This window comes from Varroa destructor, unplaced genomic scaffold, assembly GCF_002443255.2.
Source record: "Varroa destructor unplaced genomic scaffold, Vdes_3.0 BEIS01000007.1, whole genome shotgun sequence".
NCBI lineage: Eukaryota > Metazoa > Arthropoda > Arachnida > Mesostigmata > Varroidae > Varroa > Varroa destructor.
In genome coordinates this window covers 1,481,937-1,507,576 of record NW_019211460.1, presented here as the reverse complement: position 1 = coordinate 1,507,576, position 25,640 = coordinate 1,481,937, and the positions used below count along the sequence as shown (strand labels likewise).

Here is a 25,640-nt window from a genome sequence, read left to right as displayed (position 1 = left end):
ATATACACGCGCATTATATGGCGGTAGAATTCTGTGACGCATTTTCTGTGTCTAAAATCATTATTGATCCATCTAACTGAGTCCCATATATCACTCGAGTGCAGAAAGTACTTCACGATGTACTGCATCGAAATAACCGCATCGCCAGTTGGTCTTTAGCCTACAGCGCGCTCTCGCAACAACACAGCAGACGACACGAGCACGACGAAAACACTCGAATGTTTCTTCCACAAATTGCTGCAATGAGAGAACGAGACGTCAGCATAGACAGGAAAAGGCAGCAGCAGCAGTAGTGCAAGGAATAGCATCAATAACATCAATATCACGGCGGTGCTGATGATGGTAGCTGGCGCAGCAGTAGAAGCCAGGTTGAGTAGCGCTAAGAGAACAGACGGTGTTGTGACGGGTGCGGACGATTTAACACTAGCTTACATTTCTTCTAGTTGTTCTTGTTCTCGGTACTGTTATGATTATATCTTTATTATAGCGTTGATTCGTGTTGTTGCCAGTGTAAGCATTCCCGCTTCGTAGGACCTCTCTCTCAAAAGAAAGAAGAGTGCTTTCGATATCTAGACAGGTGCTGGGAGTAGCTTCAGGTTGATTGCCCTTAACGTTGCAACAACATCGGAAAGGACTTGCACTTCGTGAGTGTATCCCTAACCTGTTAACCTGTTGTGGATGTCGCAAAGTGAGTGTACTTTTGCTCATTGCAAGTGGGCACAGTTTGAGTTGTCTTCGGGACTAAGGACACCTGCCCAATTCTCCTTCTTATACAAAACAGGAACAGCTATTCGAGGAGTCGTTGAGTACGTGCTGCTGGGTCTGCCTTCTTGTTGACATTTGTGTGTGACCGAGAGGTTTTCAGTTACCGTGGACAGTAGAGGTGGCCAGAATTCACGTAGCTTGTTCGGGGGGGGGAGGGGGGAGGGGGGTAGTTGTTCGTTATTTGACTTAACGGATAGGAACGTTCCTTAGCTGCCGAGAATAAAAAGCTGTCAACAAGATTCGGCGCATCCTAAAGTCAAATTTAACCGTTTCAGGCGCCTTCCATTTCGCTTTGCTATCCCGTTTTTTCCCAAACAGGCAAAGTCACAAATGAACGAGGTTCATATTATCACGGTGATAGAAAGTAGTGAATATACATCCGCTCTGGAATAAATGAGGAGGCCTACTATGCCGTCGAGTGTTGCATATGTGTTCTATAGAGTGATCTAGAAGTGTAATATACGAAGGTGTTGAGGGATGTACATACAGCAAGGCAATAAAGGACGTGTCGGACTTGCTTGAACGGTCTCAAGGAAATCGAAGTCGCCGTAGATTAAAATCACCGTAGATCTGCGGCAACAACAGCACTGAATGTGAAATCGCACTTTTCTATCAACGTGCAGACAACCCATCTATGATTACGTGTGTGCTATTTGAATGTCCTACTCCTGATACTGTTTCTGTGTAGAACGCTGCCTCTCTATTCGTTGAAAAGGAATTTGTAACAGATAGACTCTGATAATATTCGCCATGAGACATCTGCGATGACAACATCGAGCTGCTACAATGACAATGGCGTCTATGGATGCCTTGGAGGTAAGGCTGCAATAGAAACTTTACTGGCAGACTTTTTAGTATATAACAAAATGACCGTTTCAATGGGCTCAATCTATGCTATGACTCACGTCAATATACGACATACAGAAAAAGAAACCTGTTAACGTAGGTAAATTTTTACTGCCGCATATCGTCATTTGAAGATAAAACTTATTAATTTCTTTTACCTAGTTTTACGAAACATTATTTTAGCACACAACTAGCTTACTCATAGATAGGGTGAAATTAAATCTGTGGCTTTACTTGCTGGTACTTCTAGGCGGGTTTTTAGACATAACAAGATGTTTAACACCATTCAGGAAAAAAGTACTTGTTTTTATAGATACACGTAATAATTTATAGATACACGTAATAAATAATTATATTTACGTGCTAATTCTATTGTTCGCACGCTATATGTTCAACTAAATGAAAGTTTAAATAATAACGAATAAGAGCAATGAGAATCATAGCAGGATGAAGAAAAAGGGTCCTAATGGAAAAATTCTGTTGGGATACCATATACATTGATATCTACTAGAAAAACTAATTTAGAAAAAGAAGCCACGATACGAGCAGCTTTACATACATGACTGAATGTCAAAAGCAAGTCACTTGGTCCCTCTTTTGTATAAGATACATAGGAGGTAAGGTTTTCAGCCTAATAGATCGCGTAATTGACGACAACTTTTGCGACAAAGGATCGTTTTGATATATAAGCCGAAACAACTTCCCAATCTGTAAAACCCCATTCCATTATCCACACGAACTGCATGCAGCACCTAAGATTAGTTAAACTAGGTAACAACTTTTGGAACGCATCTCATGCCAATATGTCCTCTATAGGTGTAATTGTTATGAAGTCTATATATGATAATTTGCTTTGACATTCCTTCAGAGACTGAAAAACTGTGACAGTACTTCGAATAAAAAGAGATCCAAGTGCTCTGTCGCATCATTCTCATGCATTGTTTATATTGGAAAAAACGAGCTCGTGGTATAGGTGGATTATATATATATGTTATGTTTAAAAATTCAGTTTGATGTCCTACGCACACGTTCAAGAGATCGATTGATGTGTTTGGTGTCATAGCAAAGAACTTGGGAACCTTGGAAAGTCTGCTATTCCTTATATTTAATTAGCTTAAAAAATATACTATCTCGCTGTGTTCAAAGCGATTCAATTCTAGATACCTGGGTCGCGTCAGTAGACGGATTTGGTGTATAGTTTGTAGAAAAGAGTAATGTTATAGGTTTTGAAAAGACAATATATTTTAACATACTAAGTAGAACGTAACTGGTTGTTAGAGAGAAAAGCAACGGCTTGATTTGATAATAAGACTTCCTAGTCAAAAGGTTTTTTCATTATTTTTTAACGTTACTATAACATGTGGTAATTTCAGATCAATTCAATATTTATCCTGAGTTCACATATTTTCGATGTAAAGTTAACATATTGTCAAACCAGCGTACTGCTTTCTGCGATAGCCGTCAAAAGTAAATTTCAACGAACTGGCGAAATGCTCTATTCCTGAAACAATTTTTATCAAAAGATGCATGTAATCAAATGTATCAAAAGAAAATACACGCTTTATTTACTTACGCCGTGCAGGCTTTTTTTATATCATGCTACAATATAAACAGTGAAAAGTCTTGTGAAAAATTTCTAAAAATGACATTGTTGTTTTATGCAATGCGACAAGTGGGGTTTTAAAGTTTGTGACACTGTTTTAGATTTTTCTAATGCCTTATTCTTTTTTTCTAACTTCTGTGTAATGCAATGTATAAAAAGTAAGACTTAAGTAACTGACAGTGATACAAATACACTTCGAATGAAATTTTGCATACGGTTTGGAAATGCTGGTTATAAATGTTCGAGGCAGATATCAACCGGAGATAAAAGATCCATTTATGATGCCGTCGTATTTGCGTAGAGAGCGACAAGCTGTGGGTGTCGTCTGACTGGTAGAAGTTTTGCTTTCCGTGAGCTTTTTACGAACTTTACAGTAATCTTATTGGTAAGTAACGTTGTCGACAAAAATAAAACATACATTTACGTTTAGTGGTATCCAGATGAACATCAGATTACTCAAAGTAGGTTTAACCGTTTATTTGCTCACCATTTAGTCATGACAGAACGAGGCAATAGTAACGAAATTAACCCGTTGCGAACGAGTGGCACATAATCTGTGCCCTGTTAGCTCCCGATCTGCCAGGGTAGTGTGAGGAAAACCGTACGACTAACGACGATTATATTTTCCAGCTAAAGCGCGAGACGTGCTCTCATGCTAACAACAATAACATTGATAAGCAAGCTGCTTTTTATTCTTTCTATGGCGAGTGACTTAAGTCCGCAGTTGTCTCTAATATGTACCTTCAGTTGCAGAACTTGAGAAATAATTTGCACAGTTTGAACGATTATTGTCGCATCAATTGCTTGCAATAAAATATACTTTTTTATTCTTTTTTATAGCGATAGGACATTAGCACGAAATAATATTAGTATCCTTAGACTAGGTAAATTATCTTAATTTAATAATTTCTTATATTAGCCTATTAAACAGGCATCTCACATCTCTCACCATATCATTAGTATAAACTGCTCTATCCATGGGTTCCTATTATGTAATTGATTATTATGGGTGGAAATAAGTTTGACAAGATTGGATTAGGTTAGACACGCTTTATTTTCAATCGACGTACCTCTGTGATCTTTCAGGCAGTTGGATACAGCTCCTCGTCTAAAAGGACGTAAGCTACTTGTCGAAAACGAAAGGTCTATCGAGGTAGGTCTTGAAAACCTCCTACAGAAGTACCTGCATGTGTTGCATGGTCGCTTTTACAGCCCCCGCCTATGCTCCTTGTACTCTCGACAATTTTTTTCACCTTCACGTTTCCCACTAATAGGATCATGTTCATCCTGATAAAAAAAGACTTTAAAGTAACCTGTGCAGCCAAAAAAGCGCATTAAGACAATTACAATCCTTGTCTGTTTATCCAGTTGACATTACAAGGGCTTTAAGTCTACAAAAAATGAGGACAACCGCATTCATACGGCATGTTGTTATGCGTGAGACGCTTCATTTTTGTTATGAGCGATGATGTTACCATTTGTGCTCATGATAACAGTAGTGAGTTCTAATTTGGTAATTAACATAGACGATTTTAAGAGAAAGCTTTAGTATTAATTATCGTCCTTCGTAGACGTACGGAAGTTGCATGGTCATTGGGAATTATTGAAATGTTTGATGTACGAATGCCATGATGGTCAGTCTGTTAACTCGAATTATTTATCTAACGCTTTGCAGACAGAAAACGACATCAGGCGGCCGACATCGGATTAAACACTTATTTTTTAACTGTACTTTTGTATTAAGTGTGCGGAATAAATGCATCCGCATCGGTGTCGTTTACCATTAGTAAAATGATCCTTTACAGTATGTCGAATTGTCCATCTACAAGCAGTATTCATTGGGGTGAATCGTGGGCAATATGATCAGAGGCCGTTTTTTTTATGTGTACAGTGTCGATTAGACCCCAACGCCAGCCCGGTGTTCTATCTTAAGAAAAATGTAGATGGTGAAATCGGAATGCTCCTTTGAAAGCAATGACAACTACAATATTTGCAAAGGTAATATAAGCAAAGAGTAACATTATATAATCGGGGCTAAAAAAGTTGAAGATCTCTGCTTGTAAAAACCCAGTTGATAGACCACTGTGTCGTTCTCTCATAGGTACTACTTATATTTTATTACTCTGACAATCGATTTCAATTGACATTATGCATACGGGTATAGCAATTTCTGTTTCTTCCTGAAGCCGAAATCTCCTGAACCTATACTTAATGCAGATGGTAATTCTATTCGATATTGTTCGAGTCAATCTATTCGACCTGCCTAAGGGCAGTAGTAGCTCGGCTGGGACATCTATGATACGGAGCAAAGAGGGCAGTTGTGCCGTGTTTGTGTGTGCACTTGCGTAATCTTTCTCTCCCTCTTTCTCTGTATATATATATATATATATATATATATATATGCATGTTAAAGTGACAGAGTGAGAGCAGCCCACGAAGTATAGTCCTTGAGTAGGATTCATTTGATGTTGTGTGGTTATTGCTGCTGTTGCGGCGGGACGAAGCAGTTTTGCCGTTCGCTCAGGTTATACTGACGTCGGCCCTACGCTACAAAGGGGCGTTTGCTTAAGCTCCTTCTCGTAGACGTACGATCGATGCTGCCGACCTATACAAATGGCCGCATTAACTATGAGGACTTATTCCATTAAGCAGGCTATATCGACCGAAACTGAATTTCATGCTTGCATATATGTGACGTTAGTTTCATCGAGCAACGATTACTGATGCTTATAACTTTCCTTTGCCGCTGCCGCTGTTTTCTCGTGGATGGGGGTTTCTATAAAAATCGAGGGATTTCTGAATTAAACTTCTGCAGTAAATATTTTGTGAATGTACTTCGAACTCGGTCGGTAGTTACGTTATCAGTTTTCATCGCCATGGCGTCAATATATTGTAATTATTAAGGTTATTCTGTTTCTTCACGTGAGTGTTATACAAGCATGCTTTAGTACAGAGCTTGACCCACAAACCCATGTACGTCATGAACACGAAATTTATTTTGCGAACATGTGGCCACTGCTGGCATTGTTTTTCTATCAACTTTGATCAAATAAAGGCGTCGGCTTGGGTTTTTTCCAAAAGGTTAAGTAGTCATCATGAGAAGCTACAAGCTTTCCATCGATAGAGAGATAGAGCTTGTATGAAATATGTTCTTAGATTTTCATTTTACTTTGCGGCGGAAGCTTTCCTTTGTTTCGATGTAGAACGTCGGTTAGGCAGACTATGTAAAAGATAAAGGCAGGTTCTGTTTGTCTTTGTCCTGCAGGAGATCTATATAGGGCGTCACACGTTTCTTGGAGAATGGCTAACTTTGCCTAATGCTGAACTAACGGTTTCCAACTCATATATGCAGGATATTGCGTTCAAATTGGAAAATATTTGGCGGGCTATTTCTCGTAATGGGCATGCGTTCATCCGCTACTTCTGGTTCTAGCCGAAAGCTAGTTTTTTCTAGTACAAAACAACAAACTTGGTGAAAACTCTATGCCGTTTTCAGAATTTAAGTAAAGAGTAGGTATTGTACAGTCCTTTTGCGCTGGACGAGCATTACAAAAATTAAAAATCTCCTTTTTCGCCAAAATCAGCGGCCTACGTTATTACCAGTTTTCATGCGATTTCTGAAAAACCCGAGCAATTCAAAAATTCACGAGAATGGTGCGAAAAGCACTTTTTAGTATATTCGGGTTTTTGCTACAAAATTAAGTGTCCGTTCAAAAAGAAGAATATCAAATATTGATTGAATCGTCAAGATAGGTTCTAGTGTTTTTCTTAACACTTCTTGCGCTTTTTAGTACCTATTGAACTTCTTGGCGGTTCTAAGCGCTAGCATTTTTGGGACTTTTGGCCTGTTCAGGAAATCGAAAACAATCGAAGGTCAGAATCCTTGAATTGGGTATTTAAAGACCTTTATAGCTCTTAGCCCAAACTTTAGTTTTCATGGAGCGTATCTGAGCGACACTTTAACGGGTTTACATCTACAGATCTCACTTGACGCACTACTGCGACTAAAAAATTACTTGCTGGTGGAAAATGAAATATATTAAAATTGGTTTGCGCCCCGAATCGAAGCTGTAATTCAAGTAAATGATGGTTACATTCAATAAATATAAACGTCGAAAATGACACCTCCGACACATGCAAAAGACTGTCTTGAAATATTTGCTTTGCTTAGATACGATTTTAGAAGGAGTGCATGAGTAATATTCTCAATTAAGATGCGCCTTTCTCCTTATAAATTAGAGTTGCTTTACTTAAGCATTGCGCCAAGTAGTCGGCCTTCAGCAGAACAAAAAAGCGAAGTCTGTAAGCGTCCAGATTCGAATAAAAACCGTCTGACGTGTCTCTACGTTTCAAGCTACCTCAATGTCTGCCATTATCAATTCGTTCAATTTAAGATACACAATAAGGCAGAAACCGTAAGCAAATACCAAGCGGATCTCAAGTAATTTAAATGTATTGGGGTGAGAAACCCGCCCTAAGAGATTTATACTTTCGCTGATGCGAAGTATTGAACTTATTCTGCAAGAGTGCCGAATCATTAACGCCATACTATTCCCAAGATTTGTTATAATAAGGGCACTATTTGTAATTATATTTTTCAAATGTGATCTTAGTCTAATAGCACAGTTATCTTACGCTCTTTGACAATTCCTCTATTTTATTTAAGCCCATTAATACTCGCGATTCTGCTGTTATTCAACAAATTCATCTAGAATATATTCGAAGCGGCAGCTGGCCTGAACATTCGTCATGTACGCTCTTGTAATATATGATTGGGCCAAGATTGCTGTGACTATCGAAAGGACGTTCACTGGACCCTGTGGCAACATAAATATATTAGTGCGCTAAATGTACTTTCTTTTCCTAAGTGCATTTGCTACTTCGTTTTGAGGACAAAGTTCAAGGTTATCGCTATAATAGTCATCTGTTAGGCACACAACACCACTGCACTGCCTTAGCTTCTATTCTCATCGCCAACGAGTTCCGCTGGTAAACTACGACCACTTTTAAACGTCGGCTACGCTACGAGAGATAACCCACGAAAGACGACACAGTATTTGCCTTGTTAGCGACGTATACTTGAACTCGGCCATTTTGAATGCAACTTTAGCTCGATATAAGAAGATAATAAAGCTATTAAACCGGTAAATCTATTTTATGCGCAGTGGTGCTGAATAGAGGACATTCATTCGCGAAAGAGCAACAGTTTACCTAGCGGTCAATTTTATAATAAAAGATCTGTTTTTGGTTTTCGTCTGGGGTGACGCCAGTGTTGGATAAATCTATATTGTTTGATCTTTTTGCCATTTCGAACATAATGAGAATAGGAGCAAAGCGTAACAGCTTGTTTTTGGAATATTGCAAATAAATTGCTAATTAGAGAAAAGCATAGCAAAGGGCCTTCTATTTCGAAAAGAATTTTTGTATAGCAGATTTTACAGAATCAGTCAATTTCTTGCAAGAAGCGTGCGTCAATAACAAGCGTTTTATGCCGAATAAACTTATGGCGGAGCTTAAGTGCAACCTTTAGATCATTTTGTATTGAAATCCTACGTAGGTGGTGTGAAACGGGTTTCAGAGATTCATTATTTATGTAGTGCAAGATAGCGCTGCCACGTAAGTTGCATGCAGCGTCAAGTATAAACGTAATCTTGGGATGAAAGACCAAATGATGCTTTTATCGGGGCTTTTATAAAGGCTTGCCAACCATGTATAATAATCAATGGCTGCAAATAAGGCGTGAGAGTTTACTGGTATTCAGATATTTTGAAATATATTGAGAATTCTATTATTTAAACGTGTGAATGAAATGTGTAGCCTTTCAATTGGACAGTGTCACAAAGAAAGCGAGCGTTTAAAAATGTCTTTTTTTTTTAAAGTTGCGGTTATATCATCAGGAAAAAATAAAGGCAGAGCTTCAGCAGTTTGTAAGGATACTGAGGCACATATTCCAGGACACTTTTTCTGTATCATCAGAAAGAAACACAAGCAGAACTCAAAAAAAAACATTGGAAACGTTAATTCAGTAATTTAAATGACATCAAGGATTGTTATGTTGAATGAAAATCGAAATGAAGATTAGGCAGCAAGAAATGTGTCTAATGCTCAACCAGAGTTTAAATGTTTTTAAGCCAATAGTTTCATATTTAGTATGAACAACAGAGAAATTACGACCATCCAAGCTAGAAAGGATATTTTATACCTTTGTTATGGAAAAACAAATTATTTATTTGAGGTTGCGCCACCTGTTTTGTGATTTCGAAATGATAATTTACATTAAATATGATTGATCATTGTTCCATTGACTACTGTTGGAGAGCAGAAGATAAAAATTGATTGGTAATAGACAGCTGATAATCATCATCATTAATATTGTTAATCTAATAGTTCCCAAAAATATTTGCAAAAAAAAGCTAATCGTATTTGGTATTTTCTCCCGTCTGATGAGGTAATGAAACCTGGATTTCTGTTTTATGCATTCATGTTACTACATATTCGTGAGAAAAGATAAGAGCAGCATTGCACGAAATACTGAGCGGTGAATGTCTTTAGCATGATTAGACATTAGCACAGACGCTGTTCATTTTGATTTTAAAAAAGAAGGTTGTGTATGCACAAGCAAGACCCCAAGTGACGGCATGCTGCGTGGCGCTCCTGAACTAAAACCTAAACTGGAGGTAGACATTTTTTGAAAGCAAATAGCATATTGTAGCCTTGAAACAAGCACAACCGACAAACATTATGCACGCATGCGCGTTGAACATCGTTGAGAGTGCATATGGGCCGTGAAAGATGTGCTGGTCTATGTTTCTTTTATGCAAAGTGGCATGATAAGCTATTTGAGAAGCACCTTTTCGTTCTAATCGATGTGTAGTTTTTAACGCCTCGAGCCTCTATTCGTAGTAATATTAAAAGCAATAATAAAAATGAGGTATTAGAAAGCGGTCAAGGGAAGCGCTGTGAAATCAGAACAGAATATGTCGATGTTTTTAGTTAGGTGTACACAACATAGTGTCGTTGATGGCCATTCTTATATGCTGCATAATATACGAAATCTGATGAAAAAATATTTGGAATCTTATTTTTATTATAAAAAACATTTGTTCGTTAATATCACTTTTTCTTCTTCGAAGTGCTTTTCACGCGACAACACACACTTGCGCCAGCTCTTTTTACGGCCTAGAAACATGCGATTTTTGAAATAGATTTTGGCTCCCTCTGCAATTCTGACTTAATTTCGTCGACATTATTAAAACATCATCTTTTTAAGGATTTTTTTAGCTTGGAAAATAACAGGAAATCGCAAGGAGCCAGTACCGGCAAATAAGAAGTCTGAGACATTGGTATGCTGTTCCTCTGTGCCAAAAATTCACGGACAACGAATGAAGCGTTTGTAGGTGCATTATCGTAATACAATTACCAAGAATTGTTTGTCCACAAATCCGGTTGTTTTCTTCTGATTGCTTTACGCAATCGGTATAAAACTTTTGGGTAGCCTCCTTCATTGATGATCCGACTTGGCGGCCAAAACGTGTGATAAGCTATGCCGTTAAAATCGAATAACACACTACGAAGAAATGTTCACATACGATCGAACTTGGCAAGCATTTTTCGGCTTTGTCTTCAGAAACCTTCGATGGAGGGACTGTTACACCTTAATTTCAGTGTCACATTCATACCCTCCCATGTTTCCGTACCAGTTATGACTTTCTGAGCAAATTTGAATTTCGTTGATTAAGTTAACAGTTCCTGAGCACGGTTGATTAGGCACTGTTTTTGGTCAAAATTCAACGATTCTGAGATAAAATTTACAGCTGCTCGTTATACGCCCAAAACATAGAAAAGTTATCGTGTGAGCTGGATGATATTCCAACATTATCAGCAATTTCTCTGATGAGAATCTGGAGGTTTTTAATAAAGATTTGGTTGGTTTTTCACGATGGAAACGGACGTTGATGCGCTGGGTCGTCGAGGGCGCTCGCTGTCTTCAACTTGCTCATTTCATAAACAAATGCTTGTTTTATTTGTAAAGGATATTCAGCATGTGCATTGTGACGTTACACTGCATTCATTTTTTAAAATGTTAATTGTTCTATTCTTGTCACAAACAAATATCGTTAAGCAAAAACACGAGTAATGCGTTTGACTGTTAACAATCAAATATAGATTAAAAATGTCAACCAATGTGATGATACCATTGAGCATAACGGAAAATAATTTCACAGCCGCATTTGTGTTTGCGAAATATAAAAAGTTCGCATAGATTTCAAATCAACTTGGTATAAAATAAAAAACGGCAATCCATCAAAAACCTAGACGCGTTCCTATTGATTAGACGTGCATTTCTACTTTATATGATATAATATTTCAGCAATTGAAATAGTTTTTCGAAACAGTGGATTACAAAAGTGGTGAGTACGGTTGTTATTTTTCTTGTTATTGCGCACCTGTAGGTTGATTTTAAATCTAATTCGTTTTTAGCGGAGAAGCAGAGATTGCTACGATCGTTATGATTAGATATCTGTATAGGAATTATGATTGTGTCGAGAGACTTTGGCATTATCATCGTTTGTGAATCACAGCCAGCTACATCGAGAAAATAGACTGAATTTGTATAATGAAGCAATAACACTATCATTATTTAGCCGCAGGAGGAACCGAACAGGGGATTTGAAAAGAAACAACTGGTCAGCTTCCGTTCTATGCATTATAAAAAGAGCTGCATCCAATAGAGGTGAAGAGTAACGCGAGCTGGATGCAGCGTTTAGTTAATCGCATGTAGCTACGTAGACGCATGCTTTAGTTTATCGACGATTTTGGACGATAATAGAAATGATGATAAATAAACATTTTAACATTTACGCCATTCAATCTGACCCCGCTACTATTCAAACAAGTGACTATATGAGGCCAACATTTTTGCCATGCGTGTTACAAGCTTTTATTCCTATTATTCCAACTTACACTGAATTTAGCCTAGTAGTAGTAGTAATTAGACATTGTCTAAAGGGAAGTATAATGGGACAGATGCACCGATTCGAAAGTCACCTCTGGTCAGTGAGCTACAATATAATTTTTATCTAGCTGTAGTGAGTTGTGTTTACGCTATGGTGCAAACGACCATTTTGGAAGCTTTAATAATACAATGTCTTGCTAGATCGATAGAGACTTGAAATGTACGCGTCCATATCTAATTTACTCTGACCGATCGATATGCACGCTGCGGTAAAGCTAGGGGACTCTTCTTAACGCTGCTTTGATGTTTTTTCTTCCTTTTAGGTCTGGCCACGGGGCGTAGAAGCTCCGATTTTAGCTGGTGCTGCTGTGGGGAACTCGACCCCAACGAGTCCAAACAGCGGCGCAAATTCGTTTGGCACGGTGGAAACTTCTGCGGAACCCGGCTCGTCGGGGGCATCGAAGCCGGCTATCGTATGGGACGACATCGAACGAACCCTAGTCATACAGGTGCTTCGGGGCTTCAATCTCGCCAAAAAAGATATTTTTGGCACGTCTGATCCATACGTTCGCATCTCCGTTCTCCTCAATGAGCAACAGGTTAGCGTACCGCAGACTTCCTCATCTTTTGTGTTATGGATTTACCGCGCTTGTGAAACGGTTCCACGGTCACTTTATGTGACTAATTTTGTCCTTACGCAGGCAGGACGGTTTCATTTGACGCTCTAGCCGATCCCTGCCGTAGCTCTTAAGTGGCTACGAAAGTTGCTTATGGATTCAAATCACGTTGTGAATCCACTGTGTACACAATGAGAGGAAGTAAAATAGTTTTTTTTTTTTTTAAATGAGTGTCTTTAATTTAATACTTTTAAACGGGCAACGAAGCACATAATGTTTCGGATTGAAAGTGTGCACCAATTATCGGATCGTTGTCTTGCAGTTGTACCGTAAAATGGAAGCACCCAATAAATAGCTAATTTTTCAATGTCATGGCACTACAACAGGGAGATAATTAAAGAGATGGCACTTGAAATGGTTCGCACCAAATGTCCTAGTTTATTACAGCCATGTTTTGTTTTACCTGCTCTGTATATAGTAGTCTGGAAATGGAGGCCGATGTCTAGTTGTGTCGCCGACAACCTGTGAGCCGTTCTCGATCTTCGTGACCTACTATATTACGAACATACTATTACTCGTCCTGCAGGGTTCCACACACAGTATCCTGATCACTTAGAAGTCAGGTGTTTCTCTTGTCGTCATAAGAGATTTGGAAAGCCAACAATCAAGGGCGGAGCTTATGCGAATGTGTTTCACGTATCGTGACATTCAACGACCGTTTAACTACGTTTTCATCTATATCCAACTCAGGATATTTAATTGGCTGAGGCAACATTATGCTTTCGTCGATCTGTCCCACGTAACACTGCTAGATCAAACTACATGCCTCTTTAGTAATTACTTTACTACCTATATCTACCACATTAGTACGGGCGACCAGATTGCATCATTTTTCTGTAAACACGTGTACATCATTCAACACATACCTACGCATGTATCCACCAATACGACAGTCAACTATAAGTGAAATGGTTTAATTATACCTGGCCCATGTATAACATCTATGTATATAATATAACTCATTCAGTTCTCGGCTATTACATGAACGAATTCATGCAGGTGCGGCATGTTTGAAAAGAACACAATTTTGCTCGGACGTAGCCGACACGAGGTACGTCGGGTATTGAACTTAAATCATAATCAGCTATAAAACGTCGTTGTATCATCATGTCTTGTCTATACATATTCTACTCCAAGTGCTAGTTAAACCGAGCACCCGTAATAACCCGCGTTGTACACTCGGATTTAAATTTATTTACAGGTTACCGCGCTGTATACACAGACCAAAAAACGCACGCTTAATCCGCAGTGGGATGAGGAATTTCGATTGATTGTTTCACCGGTTCGGCACAAAGTGCTGGTAGAAGTGTTTGATGAGAATCGACTTACGAGGGATGACTTTCTCGGCCTTGTAGAGCTGCCCTTGCCAACTATAGGTTTGAGTAATAGCTATGAGTTGTCATAAACACGCCGATAATTGTTATCCTTATGTATCTGACACCGATATAGATTCAGTCGATCGTATTGAGTACGTGGAATGCTCGAACACTTGTCGAAATGTTATTTTTAGTTCAGTAGGTGTCCACGGAACAACTTATCGTGTCTAGAGTAATAATCATTCAACGAGAAGACAGATGTTATATCTAATGAGCTTCAAGTTTCCAGTAAAAGACTTATTAGAAAAAGTTTTGTTATGAATGTAAAGTAGACGTTTTTTTATGATTCGATGATTAAAAATACTTTTTTATATAATTAGGTGTAGACACCGTACCCAAACACTACATTCTACGACCACGAAGCCAAAAAAGCCGCGTCCGGGGTCACGTACAGTTAGTTCATTATTACCTTTGCGATGGTGAAAGACAGAATACAGCACATAATCTAGGTCCAGTGGACGGACAAAACGCGATCCACGGAAACGCGCAACTCGTTCAACAGCAGAATGTCGGAAGAGGGGACGGTATTAACAATAACAACAATAACAATCTGATCGCCGATCGGCAAGCGGATGCCGAGCAGGTGGATCTGAGGATCGAAGATGTAAGAATCGACAGTCTCCGAGACGAGGTCGCACGCGACGACCACAATTATCACCACCATCATCATGTCGTAAGCTGTGAGCAAGGAGACGAGATAACGAGCGAAAATCAAGATCCAAACGAATCTTCAAGGGTAAATGTCTTTTAAGTGCCTGCCATTTGTCTAGGCGTTTTTGTCATGCCCAGTTCGTAGGTCGGTCATCGATCTTCTAACTAACATAACAACTGGGTGTCGTTGGTTAGATACCAGCTGTGATAATGTTTATAGCGCAGGTGGGAGAAGCACAACAGCAAACTATTGAACGGTTGCCCGTAATACAGACTGTCCTTTAGTATTTCGAGGAATGGTGAATGAATGACGAGTATTTAATGTCCCTTTTGGAATATAGAACTATTGCCAGAATAAAGGACATTGCGTTTAGTGTCACGATACCGCTCGACATACAGGTTTGGTCAAAAGACATGGTAGTCGTTACTGGACAGTTGTTGTTGGTCAATAGCCTAAAAGGGCTGAATGGTATTGAATAATGTGCTTTTCTGCTATGGTCATCGTAGTATCTACCAATATATTATGCGATGTTTGCGTAATCAAATATCCAGCTTCATTATATCATGTATACAGTGGTATTCGCTAGCGGGAACGTATTAGGCACCACCGTTATTTTTGAAATAGAAAAATTGATTTCAAATTGCCACCGTGCGAAAGAAAAATCATTTGTACATTTTAGACAGTCATATACAATATAGTAATTAACGTTAAAGTCACATTTTTATACGCATATTGTATCGTAACTTACGAATAGCATTCTCTAGCTCATAAATGTCCGAAACGTGTCTATTTGTTAACGAATTAACGTTGCTACCTTGTGCGTAGTGCAAAAGCTCGCCTTCGAGTTTTTCCTGCTATATATTTCATGATGCCGTCACTAATACTCACTGATATCATAATTTTAAATGATAAACAGACATCGCGACCTTATGCAATGCGCCGTTAAAGAGGGGGAGCTCCCCCGACGGTTAAGCAGCATAAGCGTCTGCTTTATTTATCGTCATTGGCTGTGCATTTCTTTTCTGTTTTGGGCCTATTATTTTAAGCGCGTCGAGGGCTTAGCAGAATGCAAGGATATTAGCCGTTTAATATCTCAGTAAAGTCCTGCGGCAAAATAAGACGCTCTATTCGACTACCCATGAAGAAGACGGATACTCGCACTCTGTATTTGTTCTTCACGTAACTGCTCTACTAGCGAAGTAGGTTCGGTTAGGGTGTTTTGTTCTATCTATGGGAGTGCGCTGTTCATTGATTCAAACTATTACAGATTTGGAATCATAAAGTTAATGTGGGTCCTCGGATTGATAAGATTGGTAAAATGGTTTAAGGTAGCATGTAGACTCAAAATCGTGCCGATATCAAAAAGGGCAATATGCCATTACGTTGTCCATCGATCTTCTAACCATAGTTTTACCTAGCTACAAGTTGTTTCTCCGCTTTTTTCTAAATTCGCACTTGTTTGTATATGTACGTGATGATATTTAGCATGTATTTACATATCTGTGTCACAATGCCGTCTCTTATCACGCCTGCTCACTGGCAGATATTCCGAAATAACACAAAGAAGTGATATCATGGCCTATGTGCACCTTTTGCATATACCACTTTACTACTTCTTGCAAATTCACTTGGCAATTTCTAGTACGATATGAAAAAGAATATGGATAACCCACTCGACTGCCCTGTTCTTAATGATTTGAGCCTCCTTCCATTTTGCATGAGATGTTTAATGTTATCCACATTAGTAGCTCGACTTTCCAGATAGTGACGACGTTACATGAGATTAGATATTTTTTTTTCTTTTGTAATCCTTTCGCCATTCATCCTCCTTAGCCTGACAGCATTGGCACTCCCACCCGAGCAGTTATCTTCTATTAGCGCTAGAAAAATTTGTTTGAATGTAATATTTATAGTAGCTGCGGCTGTATTTTCCGCGCTGGTAAACTATCAGTAAACACATTCTGTGCTCTTATCCTGCCCATATCATCCACCCTACCCGTAGCATACCAGCATAAATATTACATAACACAAACGAACGCTTGTCCGCCGGAAAAAGTTGACGTTTTCTGAGATGACTAGACCGGCTGCCACATCCGTCCGAACGTTGTTGGCCCGGCAATCTCAGTGGGTCTTTTCCCTTTCGATGTAGCGAACTATGTGCGAGTTGTGATTTATGGATGTCGTCGTTCTTACCTGATTTACTATTCATCATTGGCGACAGGCATCTTTTGGACGTTATTTTTTTGACAACAACGTATTTCGTGACACGAGGCATACTCACGATAACTATATTATTTAATAAATTAGACAGGTAGGTTAGTCGTGAGCTACGTGTTAAATAACTGAGAGTTGTTCTTGAGCTTCAATTTAATGTGGCGGCGAGAGGATCGCACCGCTAACATCGTAGCTAAACACACATTATACCAAAGGAAGACTTATGTTGAAAGCAGGCGGTTTTTCTTATATCTAACCTAACTAGCCTCATTTCGTAGTTTTTACCGGCGTCAGTAAAAGCCTCTATCAGATTCATGATCGATTGACTACGCTTACTCTGCGGCAATGACTGTCGACCCAATTGGCCATAATTAAATACCTCGAAGAGACTAAGCCCTATCCTTCGTTGTGTAATAGGGCGTAGACAGATCAAATGCTAACTGTAATACACGCCCGATGAAATATACCATCTACAAAATACGCAGCTTCTCACATTGATAACACATGGGTGTGTATTCGTCGTATGAACCGTGCCGAATTTCACTGCTACAGATCTATTCGGTGCAACAGATTCTAGATCAGGTTGATAAGTATCCTTTAGAAATCTCTAGGAATTTTTTTGTTGCTAAGAGCAAAACCGTTGCTTTCCAGCCGAGTGCACAGTTACCAAGCATTGGAAAAGTGCGTTCGCTAATTTTTTTGTTCGACTTCGTTTCTACTTTGACTCTATAGCAAGCTAGCGTGGATTCGACTTGGGAAATAATCAGCCGAAATTCGGTGCAGGGCCCATTGCCGCCCGGCTGGGAAGAGCGAATGGACGCCAATGGACGCAATTATTACGTCAATCACATTTTGAGGTATACCCAGTGGCGTCGGCCTACTTTACACGAGGCAACGGATAATTCAGCCGCACAGACCGAGTCCCAGAACTGCGGTGGTGAAAGTGCTATGAGCAGAGCTAGTAGCAGCTCTGTGCCAGCCGAACTGCAGAACAGTCGAGGCCACGACGAAATAGGCCGCCACAGAGGATCGATAGGAACTTTCAGACAGACTTTAGACAGCAGTGGGGCAGGTAAAAGCTGTTCGCGTTCTCAGCAATTTAAATCGCTCAAAGTATGACCGCCACAATTGCCGACCTTCAATCATTGCAGTACTTTAGATACAATGTGCTTTACTTTCTTTACACGGCCCCCAAACAACTCATAGGAAGTGGAGCGTGACCTTTGAAGTCCCTTCGAAAGCACAAAAATAAAGCCAGACAGCCAGAATCTCTTAATCAACGAGAGATTACTTTATTTATTCTTATTGAGTAGCCCTAGCATCTCATTTTTATCACAGCCGTCATTTTCTCATTACCAACTGTTACCCGCAAGTTGTCAACTATTACCTCAGTTAGTTGACAACTTGCGGGTCATTGTTAAATATGACAAAAGTTATTAATGCAATGTTTCTCTCTTGTATCAATTGCCTGCTTTTTGAAGTGGCCAACGGAAGTTGCAGTTTGCCCTCTTGAAATTGCTTTCGGCTAAATACACATTGTGAGGCTAGCAAGCACGCCCTGTTCCTGCTATGCTTGCGATTTATTATTATTTAGTGTGTAACGTAGATCTGCTACCACCTGTTAAATTCAAATGAAAATCAATTAAACCGTGCTCAACGTGAGTTTTACCCGTATGCTGAGTACAAAGAACAGGTTTTTTTCTATAGCGCCATGTTGGGCCCTGTTGTCTGGAACATGGAAATGTTTCACCATCTTGTAAATTTCAATATTTTTGTACAAATCAAAGCGTTCCCTATAAGATGTGCTATCTTATATAATTGTGCATATTAATAACCGGAGCAAATAAAACTTACGGTTATTTATAGCCTATAATGATAGATTACTCAGCAAATTTTAAGTAGCATTGTCTGTCACACGACATAGTATTAGATGTGTCGTGGGGCCTCCTCATGTTCAAACTTTTCCAATTTGGAAAAATTTTTTCCAATTACAATAGATTCCAACAATAAAAAAAACAAAAAAAATCAAATTCGAATAAGTCCAAATTAGTTTCGTGCCATTTACACAATTGAATGAAATATCAGTTTTCGTGTATCGTACTGGCTCCATGAGTTTCACTTTCCCATGGTATATACGTAGGTACTATATGCTACCTAAGTAAGTAAAAAGGTACGAAGGTTGCGTTATGCTTTGGATCCAGAGTGCTAATTACCGAAATGGTAAAATCGATTATAAATCCTTATTTTTCATTTGGCAACGCAGGGTAAAATATAGTTATATTTTTTTCTCATAATCGTTTTCCTATGTTACTCCGTTTATGTGCTTAAATTGCGAGGCTGTTTATTAGGCGGAGGTGCAAACGGAGAAGCCGGCGGTATCTCAACTGCGTCATCGGCTGGAGGACAAGTGAGTTCGCCTAGTCATGGGGACTTTGGGTTAGCTGGGCTATCGTTGGAACCCCCGGAGGGAAATGGAAGTTCCGGAAAATCGCTAAGATCTTCACAGGGATCAGAAATCCCCGTCGGCTCAGCCGGTGCTTCACATGGAGATGAGGATAGTGCTCGGTCTGGGGCGATTTTAGACATAGTCGATAGCAATGTCAGTTCTCTCTCAGCACGGCGACATGAGGGTTTAGCCAGGTCACCTGAGCTGTCATACCAAAGTGGAAGCCCCGTCAGATCAGTAAGACCTACGCAGTCGCCAGGTGCTCGAGCTGGGTCGGCAGGGTCTCTACAAAATAGAGTCGGATGTCAGCAAAGAGTGCATATCTCACAAGAGGGAAGACTCACTTTGGATCAGTCGGCTGGCTGGCAACAAGCACAGCTTGATACTAACGGATTACCTGCTGGGTAAGTTAACTCACCTGGTTAGAGCTGTTGTTTCTCGAACCTGTCTGTAACAAGTGCTATGAGGTGCTACTTAACTATGACTACGATGAAATTAACTGGACAATAACCTCGTTTTTAATTATGATTCAACGTAGGTAGGGAGCTGGACATTATACAATTGGAAAAATATGAAGCAGCGATATAACGCGTCGCTGTCTACCACTATTATTGAATACGGTCATGTGCGTTGTTTTCTAGGTGGAGCCTACAGGTCGCCCCTAATGGCCGTGTTTTCTTCATCGATCACAATACAAAAACTACAACCTGGACAGACCCTCGAACAGGTAAACCTTCGCATATTGCCAGTCCCTCAGGGGCACCGAAGGGTCAAGGTAGTACCACCGGTAGCACGCTTACGCTCAACGAAAAACAGCATGCGTCTGCTTCAGGTAAAGTAGAGATAAGAAAAACTGAATAAAAGTCGTTTGAGATAAAAACTTTCGCTATCATGTTTTCGATTAGTCCTTTGTGGAGTAAATTAATTAAGCTAAACTATTTTATAGGTCTATATTCATCTGTTTACAAGCTACAGCATACTTGCTAGCCTTAATTAATAGCTATTTATATATATATTAATTATTAAATTAAGAGCGATGTACTTGACAGGCGTATTTTTTGTACCTTGTTTTAGTGGACGAATTAGGTCCTCTTCCTGATGGCTGGGAGGAACGAATCCACACCGATGGTCGAATCTTCTTCATCGATCATTCGAACAGGCGAACTCAATGGGAAGACCCACGATTTAATAATCCCGAGTTGGCTGGACCGGTATGTTGATGCCTTTGTGTATGTGTATGTGTGAGCGTATATTTCGAGCGATTTTTTCCTTTAGTGGAAATTACTTTTTGCGAGAACAGTATCATATAGATACGGTACAGGGTTACAAGCAGAAGATATTTAAATATCACTCAATGAATAACTACTAACAACAATACTTGCAGTATTGACGCTTTTCTTTGGAAAGTAGCACTCATTGGCAAAGAAGTTTCCTATAATTCTCGATGTCAATTAATAAAGCGTCATAATTTGATGACTAATAAAACATCTATATCACCCCAATAATGGCTTATGTCAGGCTGTTCCGTATTCACGCGACTACAAACGTAAATATGAGTATTTCAAATCGAAGCTACCCAAGCCTCCAACAACACCTTCAGGCGGCCATGCCAAACTCGAACTACGTGTGACCCGGTCAAATATATTCGAAGATGCTTATATGCAAGTGTCATCCGTGACGAAGACTGAGTTACTGCGAACGAAACTTTGGGTCGAGTTCGACTCAGAAGAAGTCTTAGATTATGGTGGGGCCTCAAGAGAGTTCTTCTGTTTACTTTCGAAGGAAATGTTTAATCCCTATTACGGCCTATTCGAGTATTCAGCCGCGTAAGTATCAATGTGTAGAAAATTATTCTACTAATATATAGGACTGTCCAATTAAATAAAATAGATGCCTTATACAGTGGGCTCCTAGTAATAAGGCTTTCTTCTTGTACAAAGACATACTGCTGTCTTTTTGGTATAATCATCTAGAACAACACATTTAATTTCCTGTTATCCTGTGACCATAGGGATAACTATACGCTTCAAGTTAATCCAATGTCCGGCGTGTGCAACGAGAACCACATACCATACTTCAAGTTTGTGGGAAGAATTGCCGGTATGGCTGTTTACCATGGCAAACTTCTTGAAGCCTTTTTCATTCGGCCCTTCTATAAGATGATGCTGGGCAAAAACATCGTATTAAAGGTAAGTATTGAGGTAGAAGTACTGAAATGCAATAGCTGATCGATAGCTTTCATGCCAAATCTAAGCGGCCAAATGAATAAACTGCTAGCGTAATCAAGCCGTACTCAAAACTACATTTTGAATAGCTCCACAGAAATTTATATTTATCGTTAATTTATATTCATCACTCATTTAATAATAGATAAATAAGAATATTTATCATTAACATCAATGTGATGTGAATCTCTGGTGTTGCAGGATATGGAGAGTGTCGACACAGAATACTTCCGATCACTTATGTGGATACAAGACAACGACCCAGAAGAGCTGGACCTTCGGTTTTCTGTTGACGAAGACCTTTTCGGTCAGACTCAGGAGCGAGAACTGAAGCCCGGTGGATCCTCGGAGCGTGTTACGCAAGCCAACAAAGCTGAGTACATTGATCTCGTCATCAGCTGGCGCTTTGTATCGAGGATACAGCCGCAGATGAATGCATTCCTCGAAGGATTCAACGAGGTCAGGGCACATTCACCGCTCACCAAGCCGAAACTTCTATTATAAATTTAAACGAATATTGCATTCATTTTTATACTTCTGTGTTGCGCCGCCACAAAAACAGTATCATTAGTAGTAAAATTTTTGTTAACCCACTTTTAACGCTTGTACACTCGCTCCGAGGCTATATCGAAGTACTTTATAAATTTGGCGATACTTACATTTTCATAGGTTAACATGAAGGTGACCGAGTGTTTTACCTTCAGTGGCATCAAGCGAGTACATGGTTCAAACGCAACATAATAACAACTTTTAAGTACCTATCGAACACATCGCCATCACCACTTACTGCGTAAAAACACAAAATAATTTTACAAATTTTCTAAGCGAAAGGTTTCATAAGATACGTCTAAGCAAATATAATACTCGCCTGCATAATAGGTATTTGTTACTTCTTGTGTAAATCACTGCTGTCGTATAATAAATTCATTACTGTTATTACGCTCCTGAACGACATACTGACTCTGCTTCGTCTTGATACATCCTCGGACTATTGCAGGTGGTTCCACTGCAGCTGTTAAAGGTGTTCGATGAAAGTGAACTTGAGCTGCTGATGTGTGGCATAGGAAAAATCGATGTACGAGATTGGCATGTCAATACCCTATACAAAGGTGGGTATCATCCAAACCAATTGGTGATCCAGTGGTTTTGGAGACTGGTGCTTTCTTTCGACAACGAAATGCGAGCTCGCCTTCTGCAGTTTGTTACCGGAACATCTCGTCTGCCTATGAATGGATTTAAAGAATTGCAAGGTAATCACTAAGCAAACATTTGCAAGTTTGTTCTAAAGTTACTAGTGCCTCACGGAATTATTGATTGAAACATGCAAATAATGATTGAACGGAGTGCCTAGGTCAAAATCATATGGGTAGCTATATGTGAACCACTGAAGTAAACCTATGCGTGGTATAAACTGATTTCCCAGGATCGAACGGTCCGCAGCAATTTACGATTGAGAAATGGGGAAACAGCTCAAATCTACCTCGCTCGCATACGTGTTTCAATCGCATAGACTTGCCTCCGTACGAAAGCTATCAGGAACTGCGCGACAAACTCATCAAAGCCATCGAGGGATCTGAATCTTTTGGAGGAGTTGACTAGAATCGTCTACTACCAGCCAACATGTCTCATTAAGCGAAAGCATTGTCTGCCTATAGTATCAACTGAAGTCAAACTTGTCATTGTAAAATGATAAATAGTTTATATATATATATATTACATGTTTCTACTGTATATGGTTAACGGAAATCAGCTTTTCAGTGGCTCTTCTGTGGTCGTTAGTTGGTAAAAAAAACAATAGTCGGTATTGGTGAATGCTCGTTGCTAAATATACGAAATATGAAAACATATTAAGTGCGCACCATTTTATTTTGTATATGGAAAATGATAATCACATATGAAGAAAGACTTCATTCGAGCAAAATGTATATCAATTTTCGTAAGTATATCACGCAGTTGTTTTGTTTATTTTAATCGAGAACAACTGATTTTTAACAATTAGACCTTTGAGTCAAATTGATCATCGCAAGCAATCATTGAACGAGTCGGAAAGACCGAAAATATCGAAACGTCAATCAAAAGTGATACTAAGAATAGGATATAATAATAATAATAATAATAATATGTTCTCTTCGTTGAAAGCGAAGCCTACATATATCTACATCTAGCAAATATAAAAAGTTTAATATATAAAAAATATAAAGAGATAAATCAGATAATCGGAAATGACCGACAGTCAAGGCAAACGCAGATTTTAGTTATTATCGGGAAACGAATCGACGACGATATCGATATAAAACGAACAACACAGTGTTATTAATAACCGGATATAATAATATTGACGATAAATATTGGATAATAATAATACCACGGGTATCAGTTGACGAATCAACTGCTGGGTCTCGATTAAACAGTGATGAGTCTCAGGGTACAATTTTGATAATAATAACAATCATCATCGTTGCACAAACAAGATCGCAACTTTGATGGAGACACAGTAAGTTTGAAAATAGTAAGTATCACCTAATTTTACTCGACCTGAAAAGTACATTTGACGAAAGTGCCAGAAGTTGAGTGGCAGCGCTGGAGATCCACACTAACCAATCGAGCTTTTATGAGCAAAGCCTGATTTTTTTTTTCAACTATTATTGACAATGCATGCCCCAAGTCGTTGTTGCTCATTGGTTCTGCTTAATTTGTGGTTTTTTGTCACCCGTCGTTAGAGTCGGAAAGTCTGAAGAATATGGGGCAAAAACTGAACGCGAGTCGTTTAGGTACAAACATCGAATAAATCGGAAATGTAAGCAAAACGAAAAAGTTAAAGTGATGAAAAAGAAGAATAGCGGAATTTCTCCTCTATTGGGACAACGTTAGCAAGCCGAAGAGTCTCTACTTTGTTATTGAGCGAGGACTGGCTTTGAACTCCGGACACCGGAAGTAAAATGACATGTACAGGAAAGAGGGAGCCACATTAGTCTATGACCTTATGATGAACAGAAATACCGACACATAAAGATCTTTGCATATGATTGCTTTCAGGCCATCTGTATGTTACCATTTGAAATTCATGTGGAGTTGAAATTCGGATGTATACTCAGAAAATAACGATGACTTTGTGATTACATGATTATAGAAGTGCAGCATTTGGGGGCATTAGGTGCTGAAGGATGACAAGAGACAGCAATATATGTCTTCCTCGTCGAGTGTCAACGATAAGCTTTTCTGGAAATCGAGGTCCAGCGGTATGGGGAAATGACGTGGATATGATGCATTGGTATTGGCCATATCTTCTCTATCACTTGTGGCCATCACGTCCACAGAAGAGACATCCATACACCTTCTATAAGTGATGTTGTTGAAAAACACATTGTTGTCACTTTTTACATGCTAATTTACCAGCTCAATAAGAACAAGGTAGGCGCAAGTTGCGGAACAACAAACGAGGTGAACAGTAATTCAGTAATACTTAATCTAACATTAATTACAAAAGCAAGAAAAGATTCTATGATTTAAAAAACATATGTGAACGACGTGACCTTAAAAATGTGACGTGATCACGTACATAACATTATATATCAAGATATATATTCCAACGAAAGGTTCGATCAAAATCAAGTATAGATCGCATACATGAGCAAGGCTTAGTTGAATTATGAAAGAACTATCAGGAAATAATGTGAGCGCAATAATCTATACTGCTACTGGGATAGGGTATGCTATATACGACAAGAGTCTCCATTTTAGGCTCATGTGGTTACTTAAACAGTCATATTGAAGACAGAAAACATACAAAACACAAACAGAAGAATGTACGAATAAGCCACAAAAACAATCACCGTTTACTCAATTATTATACAATAAATAAATATTATTGAATAAATTA

At 39.1% G+C, this 25,640-nt stretch overlaps 1 protein-coding gene across 4 annotated transcripts; it reads left to right on the top strand.

Annotated features, from left to right (window-relative positions):
* The first annotated feature begins 199 nt into the window (after positions 1–199).
* Nedd4 (E3 ubiquitin-protein ligase Nedd4) lies at positions 200–25,640 on the top strand. Of its 4 annotated transcripts, none has more exons than XM_086975508.1 (15): positions 200–688; positions 1,041–1,581; positions 4,301–4,367; positions 12,494–12,769; positions 14,049–14,223; positions 14,544–14,959; positions 17,822–18,161; positions 19,438–19,939; positions 20,177–20,367; positions 20,610–20,746; positions 21,054–21,361; positions 21,547–21,724; positions 21,962–22,219; positions 22,758–23,010; positions 23,184–25,640. In XM_086975508.1, the coding sequence occupies exons 2-15, from the start codon at positions 1,571–1,573 to the stop codon at positions 23,357–23,359; spliced, it is 3,288 nt and encodes a 1,095-aa protein (XP_086831634.1). In that variant the 5' UTR covers positions 200–688; positions 1,041–1,570; the 3' UTR covers positions 23,360–25,640. The 4 variants fall into 4 exon arrangements, with proteins under 4 accessions (XP_086831634.1, XP_022669152.1, XP_022669154.1 ...); XM_022813417.2 differs by having other exon boundaries at positions 200–806; XM_022813419.2 differs by lacking the exon at positions 4,301–4,367 and having other exon boundaries at positions 200–1,581.

What these genes read in the sequence shown, in the direction of transcription:
- Nedd4 (XM_086975508.1), top strand. An exon ending in ATCCAAACGAATCTTCAAGG is followed by an intron (nt 14,960 to 17,821) that starts GTAAATGTCTTT and finishes TTGACTCTATAG; the next exon opens with CAAGCTAGCGTGGATTCGAC. An exon ending in TTTAGACAGCAGTGGGGCAG is followed by an intron (nt 18,162 to 19,437) that starts GTAAAAGCTGTT and finishes GCTGTTTATTAG; the next exon opens with GCGGAGGTGCAAACGGAGAA.